This window comes from Pempheris klunzingeri, chromosome 4 (genome assembly GCF_042242105.1).
Source record: "Pempheris klunzingeri isolate RE-2024b chromosome 4, fPemKlu1.hap1, whole genome shotgun sequence".
Lineage (NCBI taxonomy): Eukaryota > Metazoa > Chordata > Actinopteri > Acropomatiformes > Pempheridae > Pempheris > Pempheris klunzingeri.
This window is the reverse complement of record NC_092015.1, coordinates 11,175,888-11,196,144: the sequence shown is the minus strand read 5'-3', so window position 1 is coordinate 11,196,144 and position 20,257 is coordinate 11,175,888. Positions and strand designations below refer to the sequence as shown.

Sequence of the window (20,257 nt, the reverse complement as noted above, 5' to 3'; positions counted from 1 at the left end):
TGAAATATGGTAGGTTAATTTGAGGTGTCATTTTTACTTTTCGCATGTTATGTACATGACATAATTAAGAGCACAGGCAGTCTCTGAACTTGTTATGGACGACAGGAGGACTCCTCAAAGTCTGTGTCATGATGTTTTTTTCCTTTTTACTTCTTTATTTATTTGTGTAATTATTGTTTGTGTCAGTCCTCGTCTATCACTGCACCCCTTATGCCCTATCTGTAGATTTATCTGCTCTACTTGATGCTTGTTTTACATTGTTTGTTACTGACATGCTTCCTTTCATTTCCTGGTTATGTTTCCATGGTTTTCTCACTTCTGCACACACATTTTCACACATTTTACTGTGTGTGTTTGTGCTGCTTATGTGTGCCAGCTCAAGGAACTGGAATACTCCCCTCATCTTTGACCTGAAGGAGGGAACAGTGAGCCTCATCCTGCAAGCGGAGAAGTGAGTCTCTCTCTTGTTACACTGCTCCTGAAGTAGAGAGAACAGGCTGCTTGATCATCTATCAGCTTCCCTAATGCTTCATTACTCCACACTGACCAATCATCAAGCAGACGACCAAACGCATACACACACACACACACACACACACACACACACACACACACACACACACACACACACACACACAGGGGCTCTAGATTAGCCAGCCCTGTCATACAATAAGGCTGAGAGTGAAACCACTGGGGGGAAATTAGATTATTATGGAGTAGCTCTTGTGCAATACTCTCAGTATAGAGCTAAATAGACAGTTGAATTTGAGTAAGTTGCTGAGTATGTCAAGGCTATGTTAATGTGCATTACACGTTTAAATGACCTGCTTGCGTCAGTTGATTCACTTTTCACTCTTGTCTCCCCCACCCCAGACACTTTCTGCTTGTGGATGGAGCAGGATTGTATACGTTCTCCTATGAGGGTCGATTGATATCCTCCCCCAGGTTCCCTGGTATGAGAGCTGACATCCTAAATGCCCAGGGTGTCTCGCTTAGTAACGACACCATTGCCATCCGAGACAAGAGTGATGAAAAAGGTGAGGGAATCACTGTCACCACTATAGTGATATAAGTAGGAATGACTGTCCTTTTACGATGCTCTCTTCTCCTTTCTCCTTATCAGTCATCCTTATCTTTGATGCCCTGACTGGGAAAGCCCTTGGCGATGGGAAGCCCTTGATTCATAAGGTGAGTAATCCTCTGAGTGATTAGTTAGCACATATCTTGATACTTGACTGAAACTGCTGCTGCAACACACAGGAAGCTAGTGGAGCTACTTGTAAGCTAAAAATCATCTTTTTTGTAATCTGATATCTGTCTTGGTGTCAAGTCATATCATATCTCTCACTCTCCTGTGTGTTGCTATACCTATTAGGACATGACACCCTGCCCCCTATCATCATTCATCATTCTTACTAGCTTAAGTTCAAACTAACCCCTCCCACAAACATCATCATAACCTAGCAACACCAAAGCCATGTTCATGGTACAGTAGTGAGTGCCTGCTTTCACGAGAAACTGGCACAGTGAAAGTTATTTGTGTGTCCTTGCAAAATACAGTATGTGGTGCTGAAAGCTTGGTGACATAGTGACCCCATAATGTGGGTTGTACAAAATAGCAAATGTGGTAGCTTTTTTATTTAAGAATTTGTGCTCCTTTCTGTTCCCTCAAAGGTCATTACCATCAATACAGTTTGTAATTGGTCAACAGTACAAACTTGTGTTAAAGTTCCCTAAAATGTACCTCTACTAAAAATGCACAGTGCAAATTTACTCAAACTCTGCTTGCAATTCCACTTACCATGCTCATCATGCTGATTGAAAATAATTGATTTCAGATTTTAGCTATTTTAAATGCTGGTGTGACTATAAAAGAGATACTTTGTATCTAAAGAGGGTGTTTCACCTTTGCAGAGTGAAAAAACAAACAGTGCAAAGAGTGTTAGCATGCCTAGCTAGCCAGCATGCTACTAACAATATTAACCAACTTCAGGTAACAATATTATTTCATAGGATTGCAGGTTACATTAGAAACAGCTCTGTTCAGGAGAGGCACAGGGAGATGACTCATCACTGTCATTCTCAAAGCCTTTTTTATTAGAAAAATGTGGAGCAAGTTGTGTGAAAATGTTGACAATAAAGCATAAATCTCACTTTTGTGTGGTTTGTCGAAGTGTGTTGTGTCATTGTAAATATCCTAACATTAAAAACATTTTTCCCTAAAATGTTGCACTAATATTTGAGCTAGATCCCAGCCTGCGTTATTGGATTGATGCTGCTCTTTATTTTTGTATGTCTTCTACACAAAAAAAGTCAACTAGTGAGGCTGCTGATATTTTGCCTGCAACCTTTAAGCTTTAGCTACAGGTAGTGGTTCATTGTTCACTGTGATGATTCAAACATGCTGCATTTCATCTATATAGACCTAGTGAATGGGAACAGTCTTTTCAGAATGAGTTTCTGTGCTAAAAAAAATTACCCATGTCCAGAAGGGGGACAGACAGTAAAGACACAGGAAGAGAATGGGGGAAGGGCTTTGGAGTCAACCTAAGAAAGAAAGAGACTAAAAAGAAGGAAAGAATTAGAATGGAAGGAAAAGAAGTAGAGGTAGCTGTACTTACTGTTTGTCATCATGGCTTTGTCTGCCAGTACTCCACAGCTCCAAGACACTGCACCGAAGCCAGCTGGCTCTGGCCAAACACACACACACACACACACACACACACACACACACACGCGCACACACTCACACACACGCAGGTTCAGACACACATATACCCACTTGATGTCTCTCTCTCTCTCTCTCTCTCTCTCTCTCTGTCCCTCTCTCTCTCTCTCTATCTGTCTCTCTCTGTCTTGTGTACACACACACACACTTGGCAGAAAAGCCTGTTCGGTCACGGTACAAATCGCTCTCTCCCTTTTCCTGATCTTTTGTCGTCCTTCCATCATTCATTCTTCAGTCCCCTCTCACCTTTGGACTTGTGTGTGTCATTATTCATATGTAGCTGGAGGTGGTGGATGTTGCTTTGGACCAGTGTGGCCCATCCACTGAGAGGAAGATTGCCTTGGTAGACAAGAACCGTGACCTTTACCTGACCTCTGTACGTCATCTTGGGCGAGAACCCAAAATCTGCAAAATTGGTGAGGCATGGAGGAGGGAACTTGCCATGAAGTGTAGTGACTCTCTTTATTTTTCTATACAAGTTTCGCTAACGTCGGATGAACATGTTTGTTGTATGTGTGGTCTGTCCTGTAGGTAGCATGGTTCACAGTATGGCATGGAATGATGCTGCTAACATCCTGTGTGGAGTCCAAGACAACCAGCTAACAGTGTGGTACTACCCGAGTGCTGTCTTCACCGACAAGGAACTGCTGCCGAAAACACTGTACATAAAGGATGGCAGGTAGACATGTAAACTCCTTAGTTTTCGCGTATGTGCTGGCATTTCAGCATAAACGATTGATACTTTTCACCAGAATGGTTATGTTCAAATTAGAAGCCGGACAGAATTTCAAAGAGAAGTAGAAATCCAGCCAAATTGCCCTCACTATTTTCATATGAGGTTAAAACAGTCACTGAAGAGAAGTAGCATGAAAAGATGTAAAATAAGAGCTGAAAAAAGGGATAGAAGCTGCTTTTTTGCACCTTCAAGCTCATTCCCCAAGGTACAACACAAAGCGCTGTAGGCACTGTTTGTTGCCAGCAGCTGTCAGACTGTACAATGCTTCCTGCCCAAAAGTGCTCAGCTTCAGCCAGTACAGGAGGTACTGAGGCAGAGTGCCTGCACTGTCTACACAGGCGATCCTGGACTACTTTTGCATGTCTCTGCTACACTAATTTGAACATTTGGTTGCACATTTTTTTTTTATTTGTCCTCATATAGTACAAACTGTATACTTCTTTATTTTTTTGCAGTTTATGGCTTGCTGTTATACATATACTTTTATACTTTTTCAGACTCTTAATGGGATCAAGTTTTACAGTTGGTTGCTTATTAACACAGCCTCAATTTGAGTTGCTATTTTTTCCAATTTTTTTTGTTGTTTTGCTTGTACTATTTTGGTTCTCCAGAAGCCAGATTTTATCATGGGAGTCATTAAAAGTTTGTTTTTATGCAATGTGCAAATGGGGAACATGAGATATCAAGTGGTACGAGTTAATAAATATACCAATATAAAGGCTCCAATGTTACAAATGTGTCTAGGTTTTTAGAAAATAGGTGATGGAAGGCTGGTTGGACCAAGTACAGTGCAAGTTACAAAAGCAGCACTGTCAGTAAGTTATTTCATCAATTCAGCAAAATTGTATATGTGGTGGGCTGCCACAAATTACTCTTTGTATTTGAAATTCTGGCACACACGCACACTGTCAAAACCTACATGGTCAATAAGTTAATTGTTGTTTTCTTAATTTGCACAATTCATCCCCTACACGTTAACACGATAAATCATGTTTTACTTATTTTTTTAAACATATTGCATTACCCTAATTATATAATTGAACTGTCAGTCTTTTCCCCCCAAAGCATTCATACTTTTTTCACACCCAATAATGACAGAGAGTGTTCCTTGCTGATTGCTGTTAAGATGTGCTCACATATATTTGTTGTAGCTCTGATGTGCATATTTGTCCCCCCAAAAGTGAGTTCAGCCGTGCACCCCAAGTTCTGAGCTACGTTGGCACCAAGGTGACGTTACGCCAAGGAGACGGTTCACTGGTGTACAGCAGTGTACCTCCATACCCGGCCCTCCTACACGAATACAGCACCTCTGCACGCTGGGAAGATGCACTACGCCTCTGCCGCTTTGCCAAGGTAAAATACCTGCGGATCTCTACTAATTTGAACTAATTTTACTGGTGAAGAAATTGTCGGTTTGAACTTGGCTATACCTGCTGCCTCATCATTTCTCACATCTAGTGGTAGTGTTTGTGTATATTTTAAGTATGTCTTTACATTTTAGATACCCAAACAGAACTACCGCTGTATTTTGCCTTTTTATTTATATAAGTGGCCTCAAGATAGCGCGACATGTCCTGCAGTCTAGGGCTCTGTCACAGTCCTGGTTCCTGTGGTGTGTGTCACACACACGCATGCAAAGAGTCTGAAATGAGAAGGTAGTAGACAGGTTTATGGGAGCAGACCAGCAGGCTTTAATTAGCCTTCAATTAGCCTGGTGACACCATTTACCGGATTTAGTCCCCATAGACCTCATTCATAAATACCAACTATGTGTAAACTCTCCACATGCATGCATGCACACACACACACACACACACACACATATTAAATGCAGTGTTAGACTGTGTCTTTTCTTGGGCAACGATGATGCAATAACCACAACCCTGGAGAAATGGACGCTAGTACCAAGAGGAGGGTTGGACAAAAAGGATGCAGAGAGAGTCTCTGGTTTAAAGAGATTTTTTCCTGGACCCCCCTTCCTTCCCATACTTCTGGTAAACCCTCACCAGAAGGCTTTTCCCAGAATCACAGTGGTGGTTGTCAGTAAGGCCTCAACTAATGGGAGTTGATCCATGTGATAGTTTAGAGTCATACACACAAACAAACATCCATAGCATAGAGTACATGACATTTATAATCTAATTGTGATACAGTCACACCAAAGGAAGGTTTCGCCTGAAATTGTGATAGTTTGTCAAGTATCAAGTTTATGACCTCAGGCAGTGGCTGACAGTGTTATTTATTGTTTCCAGGAGTGGTTTCTGAATAGAGCTGTTTGTCTTAGTGATGGACACTGATTAAAGGGAGAATTACAGAGTGGTGACTCGAGTGTGAAGTTTGCTCAACTCTTGGCCAATTGGTGGTTATGGCTTCATTTTAATGAATGCAGCTGCATGTAATAAAGTGGTGACACATTTGTTTGCATTCATAGATGTGTACGGCAAATGTCTGTGTATGTTTGTTTTTACGTGTGTGATGTGTGTTTTCTTAATGCCGTGGAGCACGACTACAGTGAGACCTGCCAGGATATAAGCTGAATGACTGCAAAGACACCGTCATAACCTGTCCCTGTGCACACACGCACATACCCCATCATGCTTTGCTATATTCTCAATCACTCAAATTACTTTACATTTTATATTAAACATTTAGGACAAGGTAGTGTGTGTTTGGATGTGTAGACAGCTGACTGATTAAAATAGAAGTGTTTTATCAGACACACCTGAGATGGACGACTGAAAAACGCAGCTATCACAACAAGAAATGCTATAAATCACAAGGTCAAGAAATAGTAAATGATATATTTGTAAATAAGTAAACATTTGTTAAGAAGTATGTGAAAAAAGAAAAACAAAATGGAAAATGGGGAAATGCATTCAAAAACTAGTCTGTAGGTCATTGTGTCAGATGGTCAGATATTCAGATCCTCACTATCTCTGCTCCCTACATCTATAGGACCAAACGTTGTGGGCATGCCTCGCTGGTATGGCTATGGCAAGCAGGGAGCTGACCACAGCGGAGATGGCCTATGCTGCCATTGGAGAGGTGAGAGCATTAGTTAATGGTCAATTCCATCGAACACACTGATTTTCTACCATAACTTGCAACACAAAACACAAAATTAAATTTATTGAAACTTCAAGGATTTTGACAGAAAAGGTAAGTCAAAGAGCATAGTTTTCAAGGCATCTCATTCACAATATCTTTTTTTTCTTTTCTCTCTGCATGTCCTCTCCCTCTCTTCTTTCAGTTACCGCGGGTACAGTACATCAACTTTATAAAGGAGCAGCCATCTAAGGAGTCGTCTTTGGCCCACATGCTATTGTTCAGCGGGCAGGTCCAAGAGGCCGAGGCCACTCTGTTACAAGCTGGTCTCATCTACCAGGCCATACAAGTCAGCATTGACCTTTTCAACTGGCAGAGGTACAACTTAGCGTTTGTGTGATTGTGTATATGACAGACAAGTCGTTTTGGAGGATGCTTTTTCTAGGCTCACATAAGGGTTATTTTTAGGAGAAGGTCTAAAATTAAGTTTGAGCAAGAGTTTTGGTGAAGCATAGTTGTCCACACAGGATGGGTGTGCATCTATATCACGTCATTTTGTGTTCAGGGCACTGGAGCTGGCAGTCAAACACAAGACCCATGTGGACACCGTGCTGGCCTATAGGCAGAAGTTCCTGCAAAAATTTGGCAGGAAGGAGACCAATAAGAGATTCCTGCAGTACGCTGAAGGGGTAAGTTAGGGCAGCTGTTTGCTGCACTGCATTAATTAAGCATTAATTTGGACAGCAATCACACTGGATGCCTTTTTAGCTGTGGACGGTGTCTGTTTTTAATTGTGTCCCGTGGGTTTTCAGCTTTTTAGCCACTGCTCGACTTTCACAGGATAAACACTCCATGTCACTTCGGCTTTTTCTCTGTTCTCCATTCAGAGGAGCTTGCAAAACTAAACCAAAAATGGAGGAAAGCCTAGTTCTTTTCGCTGTCTACTGCTTGAGCTGTTTGATGTCACTGATCGCTTAGAGGAGCATTAGTTGGGTGCCTCTCGCAGCAAAAAACACTCCTCAGTGCGATCAGGTTTGGGACGGGAAAAGCATTAAAACTCAGCAGGCTTGTCAGGCGTCCAATGTGATCCCTGCCTCATCATGTAATGTGACTAATTTAGCTGCTTTGCGTTATCAATCCCACACCGATCAAAGCAATATACAGTAGCTCGTCTTATCTCATTTCATCTCGTCTGTCTGCGTCTCTGCCAGGTTGAGGTGGACTGGGAGAAAATCCAGGCGAAGATAGAGATGGAGCTGTCTAAAGAGAGAGAGAAAGCTGCTAATGCCTCTGTGAGGAGCAGCGTGACCTCGCGACGCTGATGCTCACATGACCGTTCTCTAAAACACCAGCTTCGCAGAAATTGATTCCCATGTGTTTTTGACATTTTGTGAATGTTAGGTGGTTTGGCTCGGTCCCAGAGTAATAAAAAAACATTCTGTACTTGATGCACAATGTCTACCATTAATACAGTGAGTTTAAGTAAAAACACAAGGGGACTTTTGGAAATGTTATAAGTAGAAGGCCATGAAGAATATGACACTTCAACTCTTACACTACAATCCTGTAATAGATGCATATACATATGCGTAATGTGAAACATTTACAAAACATTGTACATGGCGTTGTGTTATTGTGGGTGGATGATTTGACCTTTTTAATAGGAGAATCTGTATTTCTCAGCAACAACACCTTTATGGCCTTTCTGTCATATCAGCTTCTCAGTGATTCCAGTGTGTCAAGTTCTAAGTGGATTGTTTTTACATTTATCAAAATGAACTTGGTATGCTCAGTCATACAAAATGTACTGCTTTGTTTTTTGTGGACAATGTTTGTCTTGTGTTTTTATATGTATAGACATTTTTATGGTTTATATATTCTTGCCCACTAAGAATGCCAGTTAATAAAAACAATGGAAATACTGTATGTATTCAGCCAAAATATTCTCTCTTACCTTGCTTTCTCTATTTTTTTATATTCCTTTAATGTCTTGATGCTTCACTGGTTTTATACAAAGATCATAGGGTATCTTTGAGATGTTTTTTCAGCTTTGCACATGCACCCAGAGGGTATTTCTGGGTGCATGTGTGTTTTAGACTCCAATATATCTACACTATGTGCTTTGAGTTATTCTTGTATTTCCTTTTCTGCTGAGGTGTGAAACCAACTGCTTGCCATGCAGCTCCACCCCCTGGCTGGCAGGAGGCCAGCACATCAGCGGACCATTATAGCCTATCCATCTCCTCTAGTGGTTCAGGAGGGACGAATGAGGGAGAAGATCTGTCTCAGGGCTCTCCAGGAACAACTGCTAGACCATATCACGATGATGTGGACAGATACGGTAGAAAGTGATCGGCATAATCCCTGAAACTGTGAGTGGCCACAGATGCTGAAACATCAGAGAATACGGTAGATGTAGGAAAATCTATCAATGGGTTCATTCTCTCATGCTGTTGCTTTTTTTTTTTTCCCCTCAGCGGCCCACACTTTTAGCTAGCCTAAGTCTCTCTCTGACTCACTGTCTCTCTCTTATTTTACTCCTTCCATCCGCTTTCTTTCTAAGCCTTCCCACTGTGTGATAAACCATAGTCATCCAGACCAAACACCATTAATCTATGAAAAGACTTATCAGCGAGGAGTCAGGTTTCGCATGCATTACCACTGAGAGCGGCCACACACAGTGAAAATGAGAATTTAAATGAATTGTGTGCCGTATTCATACTTCCTCGTAAACTATGCATTTAATACCTTTAACAATCCTAGTGACCAGGATTCTTTGCATGCTGATAATGAAAAATAGTTAATCTGACAATGTATTTATTAGACCTATATATTTGGTATTCTTACCTAGTTCTTCACTTTACACTTGACACAAAATACTAAATGGATACTGCATTTTTATTAAACCACAGAGCTGCACTCACATTCAGTGACTAGCAGGTTCTCATATATTAGATTGACGGCCAAACAATGCAGCTCCCCCCCAAAATACACTTCCCAGATATAATGTAGAATTTATGAGGAGGATAATGCTCATTGATTTGACCTTTATAGTTTGTCTGTTCTTTGGTCCAGTGAGCACTAGAATAACTGTATCACTGGCTCACATTCTAATGCTGTAAATGCCAAATCCATTTTGTGTGTGTGTGTGTCGTGTATTCATCTCTGTGTTTATTTGTGTGCATGTCTTCTTTTCTTCTCTGCATTTATGCACATACAGTATGTGTTAAGTTTTGATGCATTTAAGAAAACTACTTATATCACTGTCCTCTGCCATGCCAGGTGGACGTCCCAGCTTTATGTGATGTGATTTAAAGATTCATGCTGGAGACTGTAGAAGACCATCTACCAAACCAGTCTTAGAGCTGGTTCCCAGTGAACGGTGATGACAATGAAGGAGAGAGTGAAACCTAACATTCACATTCCCCATGCTTGGAGTAGCACTCATACATGGCTTCATGCATCTGAGGGTCACATACTCCACCTCATCTACCCATCAGTGGGTTTTAAGCATGGATTTAATGCTTTTAAGTGCAAACTCCACCCACCCACAATTTTCCCTCTGGAAAGCAAAGCCATCAGTGTTCACTATTGGCTCTGCCATCATGGTCTGGCGGTGTTGGATTACACAAGCCACCACAATCACACTCAGACGTTTACTGTCAGGAACATTAGCGGAGCTCAGGGTCTCTAATTGTGAAGTCTAGGTTTGCGGATACAGATGCTTCAGCAGCCACTTCTTCCATATTTTAATAGCTAAACATTTCACAGAAATTGAAGTTTTACTGTGTGGTGAATAAGAATGCTTTGATATACTCCCTTTTATTACGCTGTCCTGACGAGTATGGGTTGGTCTTTCTCATGGCACAGAACTCCCCTAGAGCTTGGTCACTGGATGCTTTATGCTTTATGATTGAAGTATAGGTAAATAAAGGTTTCTCAGTCTGGACAGGCACGTAAATTAGTTTATTCATTTGCCATAGCTAGAGAGATTCATTTGATAATGGTGGTTAGAGCTGAAACGATTAGTTGGCGACTATTTTGGTAATGATTAAGATTGAGAATTGATCGCTTAAGTCATTTTTTAAGCAAAATTGAATGGTTCCAGCCTCTCATATGTGAGTCTATGATGGTAAACTAAATATCATTGTGTTTTGGACTATTGTTAAAAAAGCAAGTCAAAGACAACATCTTGGGCTCTGGGAACCTAGGATGTACATTTTTCACCATTCGTTGTGTGTCAGTATATAGAACAACAATAAGTCAGTTAATCGTGATAATAATTGGCAGGTTATTCAACAATGAAAGTAATCGTTACTTACAGCCCTAATGGAGATTCTCTCAGTGATTTACTTCTTCTCGTTTAGCCTGGGATTAATGATTAATGATTCAAGTCTGTGCTGGAAAGAGGGTATGCAAAGTGTGACAGTTTACCGCACATCCAGTTAATGCCAAAGTAAAATAACGCCCAAGGACAAATGAACTTTTTCAATCTTGTAACATGATGAGGCATTTTAATGCACAGTTAATGGCAAATAGACCTATATCTTGAATTCAGGTAAATGGGCCATTAAGCCTGATGTAATTAGGAGTGTGTAATGTCACCAGAGAAAAAATGACTCCCCGTCTCATTTGTCAGAAATGCAAATTAGCAGTAGACAGTTACACAGTGTGGTCAACACACAAGTAGCTGTGGGGGTATGTCTGCCTCCTGTCTCTGTCTCTGTCTCATCCTTGTTTCCTGTTAGATGTTCCTTTGTCTTTGCTTGGTCTGAGCTGGGCCATGTCAGTTCTGCTTGGGGCAGCAGTTGTGATCTTGTCTGACGTGCTATCATCAAAATACAACTTTGTTTCCTGGCAGCCAAAGCCCCATCCGTATGCCAGCTGTAATCTCTGCCATTGTTTTTCCTGAATTCAGAACCTGGGAGACACTGATACACGTAGCCTTGGGCAGCAAGGCCCCCAGGATCAGAGCATTTTCAAAAACTGCACTTTTCTGCTGTGGCTTCAGCTTTTGCAGGAGGCATATCAGACATGGCTCAGGTCATGATAAAAAGCTCATCTGTCAACCCCCAGTGATGTGGTGTGTGTGTATGTGTGTGTGTGTGTGTGTGTGTGTGTGTGTGTGTGTGTGTGTGTGTGTGTGTGTGTTTTAGAGTCAGTTTGAGAGAATATTGCTATAATTTAACTTGCTCGAAAGCTGGCAGATAAAAATGTGTACCTCAGAAAGTATTAAAATTGATATTCCTCCCATCACTCCCTCCTACATCCCCACATTGCAGGTCACCGAGGGAGAAAATCTAAATATTCCTGCTTTTGCATGCAAATCCATTAAGAAATAAATAAAAGAAAGGAGGTCTTTCAGGTTCAGCAGAATATTTAGCATTAAGACTGAGACAGGACGAGATTTTGACAGAAGAAAAACTGGTTCACGGTGCCACTTATGATTGAGGTGCTGAAGTAAAACTTAATGCGATTGTACCGGAGCCAAATTAGCTGTCCCCAGCACAAAGAGCATCAATTTCAGCCGCCTTCGCTTACTTTATAATCTCCTTTCCTTAACCCAAGCGGCCATTTGCATACAAAAGGCGAGTAATCCTCCATAATCTCACTAAACACGTACATTTTCTCAGCCCCCCCTCCTTTATTCTTAACATTCAGGATTATAATTGCACTTGAGTTTATATCTCTGCAAGATAATTACCCTGATTATATTAAAATAAGAATGCTGTTTTGTCTCTGTAGCTTTGCCCAATCTCTGTTTTCCATCAGACAGAGTTCCGTGATGTCCTTGGGCTGTGTTGCGGTCCTGACACCTCCAGGACATCCCGTCTCTGGTCTCCAGCTCTCGGTCCCGCCGCTCTCACCCTGCCCTGCCCGCTCCTCTCGTTTTCCGCCAGCAAGTTATCATCGGACCGGTCCCTGTGCATCTCCTGCATGCTTTCCTCATACGTGGGCAAATATTTGACCTCGTCGTAGGCTGGCAGGTTCGGGGAGGCGAAGCCCCCGAGGCTGTACTCGGGGTACCGGTCCAGCAGGGAGTCCTGGGACGCCGATGCGTGCCCGTGAAAGAGGGAGGGCTCCTCGCTGCGGTCGTGGTGCGGGTGCCGGCGGGGCCGCGGGCAAATGATCCGCTGGATGAAGTAGCCCATGGCGAAGAGCAGCAACAGGATCAGGATGCCCGACAGCTTCCGCGTAAACCAGCCTACGTTGTCGAAGAAAATGTGGATGGGGAGTTTGCAGCAGCGCACCGCGGAGCTGGCGCTGCCGTTCCCGGTGACGATGGGCGGACAGCACTGCTGGCCATCGCCGCACTGGACCTCCCCGCAGCTTCGGAGGGCTTCACAAGCCGAGAGCAGACATGCCGACAAAAAGGTGCCAGTGGTGCCGCACGGTGTCCTGCCGCCGCCCGGCAGACGGGGCATCATTTCTGGGATGAGAAGTAGTCCGCGTGTTGCGTCTCCCGTGCGTGAGATGCTGTAGTGTCAAAGTCCGTCCAGGTGTTACAGGTCTGCCTGTATTTCCAGCTGTGCACTAATCATGTGCTCTCATCCTCTCAGAGCCACTGCAGCGCGGAGCGGGACGGCAGGTGCCCCCCCGCTGAGGACGACCTGTCTGCTGTAGTATGGGCGATAGGAGGGGAGCAACATCAGTGAATGGAGGGAGCAGTGATGAGAGACATGAATAATCTTACATCATTATTACGTGAAGACAGTTTTATCAGCTCCCCGGCATGTCCTTACACCGGTGCAGCCCACACATGATATGCCCCCCCCCCCCCCCCATCACTTGACACTGTCACATTCAACCTTACCTGAACTGCCCAAAAGACTTGCGAGCCCAATTATTTCATCTCAACAACCCCTCCCTCCCTCAGATGAGTTCAATGTTTGCTGCAGAGCCCCGGGATTTATGTTGTTTGGTAGGATTCTGTGGGGAATCCTGTACATGTAGGAGGGGTGACAACCACAGCTGGGAGAGAGACAGAGTGAGAAATCCTGAGAAATCCTGTGCTTAGATAGCCTGTCAAACTAAACGAGCCTTCAATCTGCAGTGGCGGAGCAAGTATTGAGATCCTTTATATAGGTATAAGCAGCAATATGGCAATATAGAAATACTTAATCAGGCCTGCATGTAAACGTGTTGAGAGTGTTAAATAATGTTTATCATATTATCAGATTATAGTTATTTATGTCTAAGTAGCATTTTAGAGTCAATGATATTGATAAAGTGATTTTACTATAGCAGTTTGTTGTGATGGAGCTACTTGGAACTACTTTAGGTTGATGGTTAAATCTATAACAGTGATTTACATTTCTTTTAAACTCCTCATGTGTTTCTCCATGAAATCTTAATCTGTAAAGTAGCCTGACTGATGGCTAAAGCTGTCAGATATATGGTAGTGGAGTAGGAAATATGATATCTCCATCTGAACTGGAGTGGAATATAAGATGCACAAAACGGAAATAAAAATTCAAAGATCTAAAAATCATATTGCAGTAGAGTACTTGAGTAGATCTACTCAACCCACCACTAAGGGCCTGCGAACCTCTAAAGCATCCCTGCAAGTCCCCAGACCCCACTTCATAATCCATCGCCCCCAAAAGGCTAAACAGCGCTGTAAACGTGTACCTTCACTGACTCCTGCGTGGACACAGCACCAGATGTAACTAGTAAGGGTGAAGGCCCCTGATATAAGGCGCTAACAGATCTACCCCTCATAAAAAATGAATAGTTCTTACAATGTGGGCTGTAATGGCCCCCCATTAGAAGAGTGTCTGGATTCACATTAGTCCAGCATCACCCTAGAGGGCCATGTGTCTGCAGCAATGAAGAACATAACCATAAAACTAAATCTCCACTTTAAACGACAGCCTCCTCGCCCAACGTGTTAATTTACACTATAGATGGATAAGATCCAAGAATGACAGACGGCTCAGTAAGCTGCTCTGCAAGTACTGAGTGTTAACTGTTTAATTAGACCAGTCTGCTGAGTTTGTTGCACTGCAATGAAACAGTAACACTATGAATACATTTCGTCAGTGGTTGTGGAGTGACCAAGGTCACTTTTAAAGCCTTATGCCCTTATTGGATTTGAAAGGATTATGGCCCCTTCTCCTCCAAGAATTGGATTTATGATATTAAGGCAGAACAAAGAGGACCATAGCCTGTTACTAGCCTGTATTTTGAATAAAGGGCATGAGATATGGCCTCAACAGCCTTTTGTCAAGTCTTCATGGTATAAATCATGTAGGGAATCCTTTTAAATTACAGGAACACTTCACCCCCTCTTGTCTTCATGTTACTCTTTGTCACTAACAGCCAGTCTGTATTCCTTTCTTTTCTAAACAAGGCCTAATGCACAATAAGGCAAATCTAATTACTGAAGCATTATGACGTGAAATTCAGTGGAAGGGTAACATCATGCAGCCTAATTTATGCAGCATCGTATTTCTTTATGTGATCTGTGTCGATTAGGGAAATGTGATAGCAGGGCCCCTTTCTAACCAAATAAACAAATACACAATCAATAGCCTGTGGACAGTGGCTCCGAGAGAAACCCTTTTCAGTCCATAGTTTCAAGGGTTTTCCCAGAACTTCTGCTATTCTGCTACCCAGTGGGCTGTTACTGACATGTATAGGTAACAACTGCTATTTTTGATCACAGCTTTCATTCTCTGGAAAGTAGAAACATGCTGCGATCTCCACAGTAGAGAGTGCAACCAGAGACCGTTAAACTTTTCAATCACACCCAAATCAAACCTATGAAAGCAACTATGAAGGTAAGATAAGAAATACGATATTAAAGAACTTCATTCATCCTGACGAAAATTCAAAGTATAAATGAAAAGTACATAACATTCAGTATTTTTTCCCTTTTCCTTTTTTGTTTGTCTTCTTTCTCTATTTCTCCTCAGGTCCGTTTCTAACCCACCACTTCCTGCCTCCTTTCTCTCCTTCCCTGAAATCCACCACAAAGTGCAGCTCTTGTGTGAGTAAGATTGATTGAATAAATTCTCTTTTTATCCTCCTCCCCTCTTTCTTGTTCTTCGTCCATCTAGGAGCCGCTTTCAGCTAATTGGAGACCAACTACATCCCATAGGAAACACAAAGGGACAAGTATTCTACTACTATGGTCTCTCATAATGCATGTATACTTAGTAAGTAGTAGAACTTTATTTGTAAAACACCATTTTTTAACACGTTACAAAGTGCTTTACATCACATCAGTGCACTAAAAAGAAAAACAAAAGAATTTACAGAAAATTGAGTATCTGTGCCCCAACAGATATCATGAGATGAGTGAATCCTTGATGCAAACAGAGGCAGAAATGCAGATACTGGTCAATAGATACAGAGCGAGCAGCGTATATACACAGCAGATCTGTTAACACCAGCAACACAAAGGCAACTTTGCTCCTGTTGCATTAACTGGCACAATAATTTGAAGTTTGAGCCTCCTGTATGGCTAACAATTAATGCAATAACACACTGACAGTACTATATCAGTGTAATGAATGTGCTGTGCTGTATGCCTCCATTAATCTGGCACAAAGGTCTCTTGTGTTGTGCTTAATAATTCAGTCTTATGGGGTCCATTAGCCCTATGTAATGATGAATGGCAGCGTTCATTTTCACGTGTCAGAGACGTTGAAGTATGGACCGCCCAACTGTCAATGTCACGGTTATCACGTTTGCATTAATTATGAAACAAAGAAAGCCTTGTCAGGCCTCTGGCTTTGTTAATGGACCCACTGATGGTTCTGGGTTTCGCTTTGTTTGCACCAGAGCAGAAGTCACAACCTCAGGGTAACTGCCCTGAGACCAACGTCAGCCTCTGTGACTTCTTTACTTACTGTATTTAAGAAAATCTGATGTTTACATGAAGTGATATGCCGTCCATACATACATCTCCTGCTCTATAAGCATGCAGAAGAACAGATATGTGTGGGAAACATGAGGATGAATGCACAAGTTTTGCCTTATTTATGTGTGTAAATACTGTATCTGTGCAGTTCTTAGCCCAGAATTACAGGATACGTGTGTGGGTGTCATCAGCGTCTGTGTATTCCCATCAGCTTGAACTCTAATAAAAAGCAGGGCCTGCAGTCAGTGTAGATTGTGTGAATTCAGAAAGTCCCACACCACAGCTATTTCACACCCACATACTTCCTCTAATCTTATCGCTCTGCTGGCTCAGAGGTCTTTAAGAGTACAGCATTGCATGTGTGTGTGTGTGTGTGTGTTGGGAGTATGGAGCGACTATATTTATGTTTTAGTTCGTTTGTGTGGGTGTCTTTGTGAGGTTTCAAGCATTTTCTCCCTTTTTTTTTTTTTTTAACGTCACTGGACAATATGTAGTTGAGTGGGATATGGTTGAAGGGATGACATGTGGGGACAGACTTTATTCAGAACACTGCGTAGTATAAACTTTATGCTTTTCTTCAGATCTCAACCAAACAAGTGAGTGGATGTGGTCACTTCTAGCAAATATGTTTGAAAGAAAGTGTGCGCCTCTTACCTTTATGTGGCTCGCTCTCCCAGCGTTGTGTCGTTTTTGGCTTGGAGTAGAGTCAGAGTCCTGACTTCCTTTGAGGAGAAAATCTGCACTGAGACCAAACAATCCTTAACAGAAGATAGAGGGCTAAAATCCCCTTTTCTGTCTCAGTGCTCTTAAAAAGTTGGGAGGTTTGTGCTGAGCTGGGCCTTTTGACTTTACGGTGATGACAGTATATGGTTTCCCTTATGATGATCATAGACTATACTGCAGCGCTATCGTTTAGACAGGTTTGATGGGTAATAGCACTAAGTGAGTTGACTCAGCATCATCGCCTTCTGTTGAAATTATATTGCCAAGAAAGGTTTATATAGTTACACTGTTCATCAATCACTGTCTATTTTACCTTTTGGGAACACCGTCCTTCCATACTGCCACAGAAATAAGCAACTCAAGATCTTAAACCTCACTAATGTTACTCTCTGTGTAACAAATTCTGTTTAAATTCTGTTTAATTTATACGGAAGGGAACTGTTTTTCTGTTGCATTATGTGATATTATGCAGCTGACAGCGCAGAATGAAATCAGATATACACAATTACGGTCTTTTCTCATAGTATAAGTATCTGCATTTCACACAAATCTAATGTACACACACTTAAACCTTAGGCACATTTAATGGGGAAAGTTCTCATCAGAGGGAGGTGAGTGTGGAGCATTAGGGGGCAAACACAGAGCTTTTCCTAGACTGCTAAAAGCCCCCAACCAACCCCCTAAGAAGAAGACCCAACTCATTTTCCCCTTATAAGATAACCCGTCTACAACAGCAGCTGCCAATGACTCAGTCACTGAGACACACACAAACCAGACAGACACCTGGAGGTTAAATATAGGATAAAGTTTTCCCATTCCCACATGTTTTGAGTGGAGGCGGAGGGCAGGGGATTTTTGACCCCCTGCCTCCGCACTACAGCGCTGAGTCACTCCTAAAGGAGGTGGGGGTCTGCGTCTCAGACGGTGACAGAACTACGGCCTTGAGTCGCGTCCCTCCTACCATACGCCCACACTACATCGGGGGACTTGTTCTTTTCTGGCCCCTGAATGCACAGGTTTCCCCGAGGGCTCAGAAATACAGAATCAACAGCACAGAGAGAACGCGGGAAAGATAAAAAGGGAAAAGAGGCCATGACATAACGCGCATTACACAGAAATGATTACAGGCTTAGTGTAATATAGAGTGAAGGGGTTTGTGAATGCAATGGGAAGGGGTAAACTAATGTGAGGAAGGAAAGGAAGAGGGGTATTCAACTCAGAATCTCACATCCAACTTCCCCAGAGATCAAGCAGGAACTAACCGCTTTTTATCCCCTTTGGTGCCTAAATTATGATCTCCCTCTGATTCTCTCTCACATCGTTTCTTCCCTCCATCCAGTTTTATGGATGTCTGGAGACAGGAAATCTGTTAATATTTGGAAATGCACAACAATTAAATTCAATCCCCTCAAGTGAAAGTGGGAACAATGAAACCGTCCCAAGAACCTCTTAGTAGGACTGTGTAGGTGTCAAATCCAAACACTACATCAAGGACAGATGTGCCTAAATTCTTAGAAAACACACAGTTGTCATTGTGAGCATGTTAGCATGCTAAAGTCAGCATTTAGCACAAAGCATCATCTTGTACAGCCTCAGAGTCGTTATAATGAAAACTATAATAACTGTTATTGTATTTATTACTATTTCTCACAGAAATAAGTGGACGAGATGAGAAAAAATAACATACGATGGCAACAGCAAAGAGACTGCTGAAAAATGACAAAATGTATAAAATAAAGCTAAAGACCGAACAAATATAGGCCTCGGTTGATGCAAATTCAAATCAAAGGGAAAGGGGGTGTATGATAGTAAGTGAAACCACAGGTTTGGTCACAAGTCAATGGCTTTTGAATCCAGGAGTTATCTGTTATTAAACCAACTTACACTTCACGAAACATTTGTCCCTATTTGATCCAAAACCTTGTATCTGAGTACAACAACGTGGCTCTGTTGAGCTGTTTTTGTGCTTTCTTATAGGGAGTTCATCCTATTGATTGCATGGGAAAGAATATCAGTGAACTGCCAACTCTTAGGCCTATGCATTATGCATTGAGGTTGCCTGTGAAATCTTTCGTTTGGATGATCTCCAGAGCCTCTCTCCCATTTTCTCTGTGCAAAGGTGTTGCTCTTTGTCCCTGTTCACCTCTCTCCAGCTTCTTTATAGAGGGCAGCGGCAGGCACGGCTCTTTTGTTACTATGGATCTTTCCAGTGATAACTCAGCCCTGATGGCAAAATGGCCCATTGAAATTGAAAGGATGTGGCATTCCTCATCTCCAGAGTAAGAGGATACCTTTTGTGTATCTGCGTGTGGGAATACATGTATGTTATAAAGGGAATGCTGGAGCACAGAGGAATGGGTTTTCTCCCTGCCTGACTGAGTATCCTTGTATGTGAGTAACTGTGTGTTTTTGTGTGTTATTTTGAGTGTGTGTCTATGTGATGAATAATGAGTCTACACAATGAGGGCTCATATTAACCCTCGAGGGTGTGTGACATCGTTGTTTCCACACAGGTTGGTCGTTCTGTGGAAAAAGAGCCTTGTCATAATGTGCGCGCGCACGCACACACACACACACACACACACACACACCCACAATGAAAGGCTTTTAACTAACCCCCACAGAGGTGGATGTCAGTTGTTAAATTCGATAAAGACCTTTTCCAATACCTGTTTTTTTTTTTTTTTTAAAGTTCAGATTTTTACGAGTACAACACAGCAGATATTTCTTTACATAATTTCCAGGGTCGTGTTTAAGTCTTTTGGTTCAAATCTCAGGTCTTTGACGCTTGACTTTACAAGTCAAAAAGCTTTCCAGTCTATTAATGCTTTACATGTTAATTACAGTAGCACGATAGCCCAAATCTTCAAAGTTTCAAGCAGTGAACCAAAGCATCTCAATGTGGGTGAAATGCACATCAGTACAGCATTTTTAGTCACATTAGCTTCATGGCTCTGTAATTGACAACTGCAGTCCGTCCAACACTTTGGTCCAGACTTAAAAATCTCAACAACTGCTGGATAGATTCAGATAAATACAGGCTTCTATCGTCCCCGTAGGATCAACACCAGTGACTTTGGTTGTCCTGTGGCTTTTTCTTTATCACCACCAGCAGGTCGCACTGTCACTCATCCAGTGAAAAATCTAAACATCTTCG

General features: G+C 42.2%; 2 protein-coding genes across 2 annotated transcripts in view; one reads left to right on the top strand and one right to left on the bottom strand.

Annotated features, from left to right (window-relative positions):
* The window catches only part of ift80 (intraflagellar transport 80 homolog (Chlamydomonas)), a 31,097-nt gene extending 22,700 nt beyond the window's left edge, over positions 1-8,397 (top strand). Inside the window, exons 8-17 of the mRNA XM_070829091.1 lie at positions 377-451; positions 874-1,037; positions 1,124-1,188; positions 3,009-3,144; positions 3,260-3,407; positions 4,646-4,817; positions 6,420-6,509; positions 6,715-6,887; positions 7,075-7,198; positions 7,721-8,397. Coding sequence (XP_070685192.1) covers positions 377-451; positions 874-1,037; positions 1,124-1,188; positions 3,009-3,144; positions 3,260-3,407; positions 4,646-4,817; positions 6,420-6,509; positions 6,715-6,887; positions 7,075-7,198; positions 7,721-7,831 — 1,258 coding nt within the window. The 3' untranslated portion in view covers positions 7,832-8,397. The remainder of the gene's footprint in view (positions 1-376; positions 452-873; positions 1,038-1,123; positions 1,189-3,008; positions 3,145-3,259; positions 3,408-4,645; positions 4,818-6,419; positions 6,510-6,714; positions 6,888-7,074; positions 7,199-7,720) is intronic.
* A 3,880-nt stretch (positions 8,398-12,277) lies between these two features.
* Positions 12,278-12,937, bottom strand: LOC139200146 (uncharacterized membrane protein C3orf80). Its single transcript, XM_070829381.1, has one exon. The coding sequence runs from the start codon at positions 12,935-12,937 to the stop codon at positions 12,278-12,280; it is 660 nt and encodes a 219-aa protein (XP_070685482.1).
* Positions 12,938-20,257: the final 7,320 nt, after the last annotated feature.